The following is a 9,568-nucleotide window of genomic DNA, read 5'->3' as shown; positions in this document are numbered from 1 at the left end:
CCCAGCCGCTCGGCTGCGTGCCGGCGCCGAGTGAGGATGCCCCGTGTCCCCAACACCACACTGGGCTGCAGCAGAGGTGACCCTACAGGGCAAGGAAGTGAGTCCAGGCTGTGGCTGCAGCTCCTCGCAGCCACCCACGCAGGAGCCGCGAGCCCACGGGCAGCGCAGCCTTTCCTGCAGAGACACAACTCTTGTAGTTTGCAGCACAAAGTGCAGCTGTAAAACGTTTTGAAATCGTTCACCTTTTGGCCAGTCACAAAGTGCCACGACAGCGTGACCACGCAGAGGACACAGGACACACACACACAACCCCCCGGGGTCACAGTAACACCCGCATTACGAGCAGACCTGACGACACTGCTGACCAGGGGGAGGGAAGCTGACTCAGTTTGCTCAGTGCCCCACAGCCCTTCACCCACACTCACCTCCTAACCCCACGGAGCACAACAGCCAGAAAAATAAACCTGAGACAAGACAGCGTCATTTCACATTTGATGGCTGATCTTTCATAACCAGCTGAAGGGAGAGCCAGCCCGTGCTGAGGGTTGGGGAGCAGCAGCAGCAGCACACATAGGGCTGCTTCACTGCTAAGGAGGCAGCAGGAGCTCAGGTCAGGATCTCCCACGTGTTAGAATCTCACCCTATCTGCTGCCAAATGGACACCACCGAGTTGGCTGCTACACACAGCATAACAGCTGCCCTGACTATTCAGCTTTCAAAAGAAGTAGAGACTGTTCCACACTAAACCTCAAACTATTGCAGTAAGTGACAGGAACAAAAAAAAACCCAAACAAAACCCACGACCTTCTCCTTCTACCCAGAAAGTTCTACTCCTGCTTCTACCACAGTGAAAGTGGGGACCAGTCACTTTGCTCCAATATCCTTGCAACTCTAAATCTGGAGGGAAGGAGGAAACAACTGGGACTGAAGCAAAGAAATTCAGAGCAGAGGCTGATGAGGAAGGACAGCAGAACCTGGATACTCCATATTTGACATTACAAAAAGCTTGGGGAAGGAATTTAACTGAGTGTTCTCACTTGCAAAACCTGCATCAATGCTGTGATGTCATTTTAGCTTTAACCTCTTGTGGGCCTTGTCTTTAGGTTTAATGGCTTCTCAGAGCACAAGAAACTATAAGGAGTTGGCTCTTGCACTATGAGTAGTGACTGCAACCCAGGCAGGGTTTAGTGAATCTCAGGAAAACACCTTTCAAAGTGTTATCATAAGGTTCCTAAGTGTAACCTCCCTTTCTAACAGGATCCTCTGTCTTCACAGGATACTTGGAATGAAGCTCTCCCTTGGCTCTGTGTAAGCTGAGCACTTGCTGCACCTCTAAATTTTACCCTTTTAGCATCAGTTGGGAGACTCACCTCTCAATAAGTCTGAGAGTGGAGGACCACAATCCTCTGGAATCGTGTAGTCACCTTTCCCGATGTTTTCAAATAATTTATAGATGTTATCCCCTTCAAAGGGGTACAGACCCGTTGTAATGTTGTATCTGTAATGGCAGAAGGAGAAGCTGTATGAGGAACAGCACAAAAAACAGGTGTTCAGTTCTTATGTGACTACATAAACCAAAAGAAGCCAAGAGGAAACTAAAAGATGAACGTTTGACAGTATTTGCAATGCCTCTTTTAAACTGAGCCTTCCTTTATCGCAGCCTCTTCATTCACATGAGTCAAAACCACCAAGACATCTCCCTGACAGGCTGGGATGGAAGAAACTTAAAAATAAATACTAGAGATATTTGTGGTTTCTATTATTACAGTAGCTGTGCATCTTGGATGCTGAGAAATGGCTGAGAGAGGTACTCACTGAGAGGAAAGATTACTGTCTTCAGAATTACAAGCACTTCGGAGAACACACACCCATCCAAAGGAGGAACTAACACACTACACCCTCCCTGCTCCCCTCAACAAGATAGAGAAGAGCAGTGATGACAGGAGATGGCACAAGACTGAGCTATCTGGAAGCTTTTAATTTTTTGATTGCAATTCCCGGGTGCTGCGTGGGCACTTACAGCGTGACCCCTGCGGACCAGATGTCTACTTTAAAGCCTGAAAAGGTGTCAAGGCCATTGGCAATCTCTGGTGGCTGGAATGCTGGCGACCCTTGGCTCGTTCTGCACGTGTCATCCTCTGCAAACGGATGCAAAGCCTGTGGCAAAAGACACCGATTAGTTTAAAACTTTCAAGGCAGAGAAGTTGTAACTGTTAGAAAAGTTTCACCTGGGGGGGGAAAAAAAGTGAAAACTCCACTACTGAACATCTGCTTACACATCATGAGAACTACAGCAACTACATGCTAACAGTGACAATTCCTGCACCTCTCCTATCTGGCCAAGACAGCCTTCAGATGATGATAAGGACAAGGTTATGCAGCCTATCGCCATCTCACCACACTTCTGGATCTGTCTAAGGCTGGTGTCTTCCTCTATATGCTTCCTGGATGGAAGTTTTGTGCTGTCATCAACAAAAACTGTTTTGTCAATTAGAATAAATACTCAGAGTCACTCTCGGGCAGCCTGCAAGTTTAACAGAACAAAAACCTAAATGCACAATAAATCAATGGCCACCACAAAGGTGACCTAAGTCTGGAACGTCCCGCTTCCCACACCGCTGACTTCGCCGCAGCTCTCGCGTACCTCTGCTACGCCTAAATCGGATATTTTTAGTGTCCCATTGGTTGTTAGCAGGAGGTTCCCCGGTTTTATATCCTTGTGGACAATCCCTTGGCTGTGCAAGTATTCTAAGCCGTCTATAAGCTGACAAAAGTACCTGCAGAAAGAGTTAGAGGAAAAGAGTCAAGCACTTCCATGGACTATGTGAACTCTGATAATACATAAAGCAAAGAGCGCTGTCATTGGAAACAAGTCAGAAACAGATTTACCTTTGATGAGGAGCTTGAGATTGAACTGCAGTGTGTAAGAAACTGCACTTCATCTTCCCACAAAGTCAGGAGTTACCTGCCAGAGCTCTGCAGCAGTGTGCCAACCACTTCAGACTCCGGGCTCCTCCACACCAAAGCCCTCTTCACAAACCTGCGTATTTTCTAAGTGCCGAGCACCACCCTGACACAGACCTGACAGTTAATTCTGACACTTGCTTTAGTCTAGCCTAAGTTAAGCTAGCAAAAGGTGAATTCTAAGGTTCCTTTACTTGCAGAGTGAAAGGGGCTTCAGATTAGCTTCTCTACTAACTGAACAAGCTAGAAGATCATGCTGGATATCAGCAATCCTTAATCCATCCAAAGACCTTTAATCTCTTTTCTGACACTGAACCATGTGGCTTAGACAGAGCAAGTCCTCACGGATTCCTCCACTGCACCCGTCCTTGCTGAACAGCAGAGCTGTAGGAAAGGGGCCAGGAAGGGTTGTCTCCTATCTTGTGAAGCAAAACAAAAGTAACAGAAAATTCAACAGAAAGATGTTTTTTCTTCCAAGAATCTTCCAAAGGGCTGTCCCTGCCATCACTTCATTAGTTTTCATTTTTTTTCCATGGATGTAAAAGATGCAGTTATCACACAAAGCCAGTTTTACTTTAAAGTGCAGCCAGCAGTCTAAGCAACAGAGTAGAACCTGCCTTCGAGTTCAAGGGAGCACAGTGGTGAGAGGCTAATGCAGCCCAAAGAACAAAACCGTACTTACCCGTGAGCCTGAAAAACTGGAAACCTCTTTTCCGGGACACTGTCCAGCATTTCCTGCATGCCACACACACAGTACTCCATCACCATATACGTGAGGGTAGAGTTAAGGAAGCTGCAAGGTAAACACTTCTCAGACAAACACTGCGAGGACTGCAGCCCCATCCCAGCACAACGGGAGAGCTGCTGCACGGGCCGTCCCGTTACCGGGTACACACACACCAGAGAGGGAGAGGGAGAGCCCGAGCTGTGCTGCGCCTCCCGAGGCAGCCACCTTCCTCCAAGTGCCTAACGGGACCCAGGAGAAAATCCTCTGCTTAATGACCATGGTCTCTGCAACTCCATGACCAGAGCTGAAATAGGATGTGAACTCCACAGAAATTAAGCTGGAGATCCCACAAGAGTGACAGAAAATACTCTGAAGCGGCTACAGGAAGTCAGGAACCCCCAGGCAGAAGAGCTGCAGGCTGTGGCACGTTCTCCCAGTGCCCTGGCTGCTCTGCACAGCCAGCTCCCATCACCTTCCCCAAAGTTTGTTGCTCTTCATTTCCTGTTTCAAAACAATATGTCTGTGTGCACTATTGCACAGCTGCTGCTTCCCCCCATCCCTGTGGTCGTATTTCAGTAGCAGGAAAGTGGATCCCTAGAGAGCTGGGAAGTTTTTTTGAAATCACATGGATTAAAAATAAGCTTACACAGAATGCCAGGAACTGGTGGCACTTTCTAGCATATGTTCCCTTGCAGCATATTCTCGTTTTCATCTCCTCAAGCTTTAGTGCTGGGGCCAAACAACACACAACTGCCTAAAGCAAGAGTGTCCTCTGTCTTCCTCCTCTCCTGGGCTTGTGAAGGCAAATTGTGCTGAGAGGGGCTGGAGGGAACAGACCCCGAGACATCTGGTGGCTTTGCCAAGGGAATGCACCTTCGAGATAAAGAGCAGAGCAAAGCAGGGCTGACAGGCAGCCCATGTTCTCCAGGGACACGAAGCATTTCTTTGGTCACTCTATACCCAGCAGATGCCTTCTTAACCTAAGCCTAAAATCAGCTGCTTATGTCCCAGGATGCCATCTTAATTCTTGAGGCAGAAGATGCTAAAAGAGATGCCCTGAGTTTTTGAGTGGGGTCTGTGCTGGAGATTGTGTTGCCCTTTTGTAGCACTTTGTTCTATCCAGGAGCTCAAAACGCTGTCCAAGCTCACTGAACTGCTCCGTTCCCCACACGAAGTGCTCTTCAGAGGGACACTGAAGTGCTGTACGATTTTATCATGGGTACAACGACACCCAGTAAATCAGCAGAAGCAAGAACAGCAGAAAGGGCTCCCAAAATTCTTTCCTACTGTTTCTTACTCTGGAAGAAATCTGTGAACTACTTTATCACACTGATGTTGAAGACATCAGCTCTCCGACCTTGGAGAGAATAATACTAACAGTAGATTACACAGACTAGCTCCTAGGAAGCAAAACCCAGGTCTCATTCTCTCACCTGAAGGACAGGCTGATTGTGGTTTCATGAGCTGCCAGACTGTTTTCCACCCTTTTCTTCTGTAACTGATCCATCTCCGGTTGACCAGCCAGATTAGAGTACAAACTCTCATGCTGGAGCAGATCTATTACAGGTGCCCCAACAAGACCAAGGTTCTCAATTCTCCTAATCAATGGGGTTCTGCTCCCACGCACAACTGCACATACTGGTAACAGAAGCTGTCAGGGAGGGTGCCAGCTGGGACACTGCTTATTGAACTGGGTTTATTTTCTGCCTGGATTAGTTCTCCATTCATCACTAGCTCTGCATTCCCAGCCACAGCAGGTCATCAAAGCAGCCCATTAAATACTAAGTGTAGTTGATATTTTTAATCCAGTCATCAGAGCTTTCCCTTCACCACAGAAAATCACTGAAGGTTTTCACTAGACAGGCAAGTTATTAAAACACTCTCCTCAGTATAAACATGGCTAAAGCCTGCAGCTCACTTCTAACTGCAACAGAAAACTCAGGTGAGAACAGAATCCTTCCTTCTACAGGCCCAATTTCAAGTGCCACAATGGTCACTCTGGAAATGAGGACCTTTTTTTTATCCTTAGTAAGGGGGAAGTTGACACCCCACCCCTCTACCCCACTTTCAGCTTGTATTGTTTCCTGCAAGTACCAATGCAGGCACGTGCACGACTACACAGTGACATGAGTACAGGAGTGACCTACAGAGAAGCCAGCCGAAAAGAGAAAGTTAATTTTCAGCTGGATCTGTCCCCAAACCTGTTTGCCATGTGGCCACACAAGGGTTTGTACCGCCACATCCTCAGACACGGTGCACAGTGCCAGTGTAGAGAATCTGGAGAAAGGTTAAGCCAGAACATGCTCATGGATGAATTCCCAGCCCCAGTGAACACAACAGACTTCACCAGCTATTGCCACTCACACACAGAACGAGCACTTGCAGAAACAAACTTTCTAAGGGTGCAGAAGCAGATTAAGATAAAACCCAGTGAAGTCATCCTACACTTGCAAGGGGAAGCACTGAAAAACAATGTGTTCTTTTACAAACATCACTGTTTAGAAAGTACAGCGAGGAACATCCCTCCTGGCTTAGAGAAGTCACGTTTCTGAATGACCACCTCGGGTTGTCATCACCTGTTACCAACACATGAGGTCTCTCTCGGGCTCTTTTTCCTCGTGCTTCTCCTTTAGCAGCCCAGCTTCTTATTAATTAAATGGTCTCTTTCTATAGACAGTAATTGAATAACAGTCCCTTCGGTCTGCTAAGGCTACAAAACACAAGCAAAAAGTTGTCGTGGTTTTTTTTAATACTAATGATTTGGTGGCAGTGTATTTGATTTAATTAAAGCACACAATTAAATTACTCATTTTATGAAGTACTGTAATTGGAAAATAGTATTTAGAAAACGCTGCCAGAAATAAAAGCAACCATTTATAACATGTACTACAACAGACCAGCTCAACGAGCTCAGAAACCAGTTCAAGTCAGAGTGGTAGTCGCATGAGAAATCATCCAGCTCCTCAACTGTGTTTCACTTGCAGGTTGAGGTGTGTGATGACACTGGTTTGTGTCTGTGGATACCTGGGGGGGGACAGTGCACTGGAAAAACATGTTAAAGTCTGAAAGAGGCACTGAGATCACAAGCCACAGACTGGATTCAAGAGCTGAACAGTTTGGTCTCAAACAGCTGAGCTGTAGATCTCACAGGAGCAATATGCTTTCCATCTCTCATGACTGTGACAAGCTGTAGGTCACTGAAAACACCATCACCAGGGACTTCCACACAAACGACACAAAGGAGGTGGCTTGGGCAGGCTCAGGAACTCATCTTGTCAGGGACAACCAGCAGCAAAGCATCCCAACTGCCCACAGAAAGGCAGCACTGCAGCAGCACAGACCTGCCAAGGGAAGGAGTCGCAGGCACCTGCATCCCAGAGGACAAGTAGATGGTTTTCTTCTTCTTTTGAGGGAGAAGGGAAAAAAACCCAAAACCTAAACCACTGCCAAGGACTTAAGAGGAAAAAGCATTGCAAAAATTGATTTCACATAGCATAGACAATAAAAGGTCCATCTCCAGGGAAAGAAAGCACTACCATACACCACAGTTAGGACAGGAGGTTAGAAACAACAGACCCACGGCTCTTTTCATTGCTGAGCTGCTGAAGGTCACACAATAAAACACTGCATTTGAGGGTCAGTTCTCCCCAGCCCTGCAACTGTAACCTGGGGACAACATTTTGTTTCCTAACTGGGAAGCTGGGAAACTTAAGAAAATGTACTTGTGTGGAAAATATTCCAGACATGCAGCATGTTTAATACCAGGGAAAGCAATTTTAAGCTTAAGAAACATTTACAAGAGCCTTAACCAAAGCAGAACTGTAATGATTCAGCACCACAGCAGAGAAGAACAGGAATTCAAACCTTTATCAACCACTGTGTGAAAAAGGATATATTTTCTGCTTCTCTTCATTGTATAATACATCTACCAACTGGATAACGTTTTTGTGCCGTAATCGTCGCAGGAGCTGAATTTCCCTGTGGGAAGAGAAAATGGAAAAAAAGTTATGTTTAAAAATCCTATTTCCTAGGGCCCAGCACAGCAAGCTGAGCCTCCTCCCACCCGGGAGAGGGGTGGTGTCCCCTGCGGTCCCCTTCTCAGCTCACGTCCTTCCCTGCAGTCCCAGGCACACACCTCACCATTCCCCATTAACGCCAGCACGAAAGGAAAGGCACAAGGGGAACTGAGATGCTGCCCTGTCAACGGCCCAGGTGAGTCAAATCCCACCCTGATTCACTGCACACCCCAAAGATGCAGCTTTATCAGCTTCCCCCCAGTTAAAGCTTTTCAAAGGACACTGGGCTGGTGGGAGCTTAGCTCAGTATCAACCCCTTCAGCCAAACCCCTGAGGATGTGCTTGTGTTTACCGCAATATCTAGGACAGTCACTTCCAAGACAAAGCCTTGTGCTTCGTGCTGCTTTATACCCAAGTGTCATCTGTAGTTACAAGAGCAGAAATAAATTTACTTGGGCTCCCAGTCTTCATACTTCAGGGTGTGTTTTTAATGTGCATCGTGACCAGGAACACGCCCACAGACATCAGCAGCATCGTGCAGTTGGGTCTGCTCCTGCCCAGTGCCAAATTCAGCGCAGCACTTAACACCCTACAGCCCAGTTCAGCACAAACTCTGTTATTCAGCTGGGAAGAAACTTGAATATTAGTTGCTTGCCAAAAAAAAAAAAAGTTTCTATACCTAACAAGCAATTCCTTCTACTAGTTGTATTGTCAGCAGAGGGAAGTCATTTAAACATAAATATAAAAACATCAGAAACTGGCTAAATCTACTAAAGACACACACAAATGAAATGAAATTGATTTTTTATTATACCACAAGAAATTCCTCTGAAGAGGGGCTGTGGAGCAGAACGTGACTTCCTACAGAACATATAAATTACAGAAAAAAACAGGAGAGGTACTTCAGTAGCAAAAAGAGACCAGTGCATCACCAGCAGCACCGCACCTCACACGCTGCACACAATCCCCTGCAGCTCAGCCCCTGGCTCCTGACGTGACCCACCCAGAGATCTCCCAAACCACATCAAATTCCTCACATGCAGCAGCCGAGTATGGAGGCTGCACATCCTGCCCTTTCATAAAGCTCTGACTTCCAGGAGAATTCCAAACCGAAGTGATCAATCTAAGAATAGCAACACTGATCTCAAGAATGAGCCGAAAATAGGAGCTGCAGCTAACAACTCCATTTCTTCCAAACTTTAGTCCTCACTTAACCTGAGTGAACAGATCCCAGATTTGAATCAAACCCTCTGTTTGTGGAGAGTAAATAATGTAGAATTGAGTGAGGAGACATCTTTCCTTGGCTATGAAAACAGACCTTTGTAAGTCATCTCCTATCAGCTGTTTCAATCTCTGTCTCTTGGGATTTTGTACTGTGCCCCAAACCACATTTTAGTATCTTTTGCATTTTAAACTCAGCCTGAAAAATCCCACTGGATGCCAGCGGTGAAGAGAAACAGGAGGATCAGGACAGTCAGGTCAGGGTGGTTCTGTCAGGGGCTGGAAGTGCAGATCCTGCTCTTCACTTTGCTCCTGTGCTGCTCGATTCTGGGCTGTGCTAAGCCATATGTAAACTCTTCTCCCCAGCTCTTTCTCCTGCCCTTTGTAAGTTGCTTTAAGCAGCACAGTTACTTTTCAACAGTCAGGACTCTTGAAAGCAGCATTACCAGGAATTCAGAGCACAGCTTTGGAAGCAAGAGCCTCTGCCCAAACACATGACACAAGGAGCTCAGAAAGGCACTCACCCCTGGCCATGCAATTAGCCAGCCTCTAATAACAGGCTGTGGCCAGTACAAAGGCTTGGTGATGCATCACATCTGATTAACAAACCAGTAACTGCTCCTTCCAAAGGCTCCTAAGA

General features: G+C 46.6%; 1 protein-coding gene across 1 annotated transcript in view; it reads right to left on the bottom strand.

Annotated features, from left to right (window-relative positions):
• STK11 (serine/threonine kinase 11) overlaps positions 1-9,568 on the bottom strand; it is a 32,301-nt gene that overhangs the window by 15,309 nt on the left and 7,424 nt on the right. The window contains exons 2-6 of the mRNA XM_010173030.2: positions 7,586-7,669; positions 3,647-3,736; positions 2,645-2,777; positions 2,021-2,157; positions 1,371-1,498 (exon numbers count right to left, since the gene is read on the bottom strand). Coding sequence (XP_010171332.2) covers positions 1,371-1,498; positions 2,021-2,157; positions 2,645-2,777; positions 3,647-3,736; positions 7,586-7,669 — 572 coding nt within the window. The remainder of the gene's footprint in view (positions 1-1,370; positions 1,499-2,020; positions 2,158-2,644; positions 2,778-3,646; positions 3,737-7,585; positions 7,670-9,568) is intronic.

The sequence above is a fragment of the Antrostomus carolinensis genome, unplaced genomic scaffold (assembly GCF_000700745.2).
Source record: "Antrostomus carolinensis isolate BGI_N321 unplaced genomic scaffold, ASM70074v2 scaffold8148, whole genome shotgun sequence".
NCBI classification, from domain to species: domain Eukaryota; kingdom Metazoa; phylum Chordata; class Aves; order Caprimulgiformes; family Caprimulgidae; genus Antrostomus; species Antrostomus carolinensis.
The sequence above is the reverse complement of the archived record's forward strand: the minus strand, read 5'-3'. Positions and strand labels throughout refer to the sequence as shown.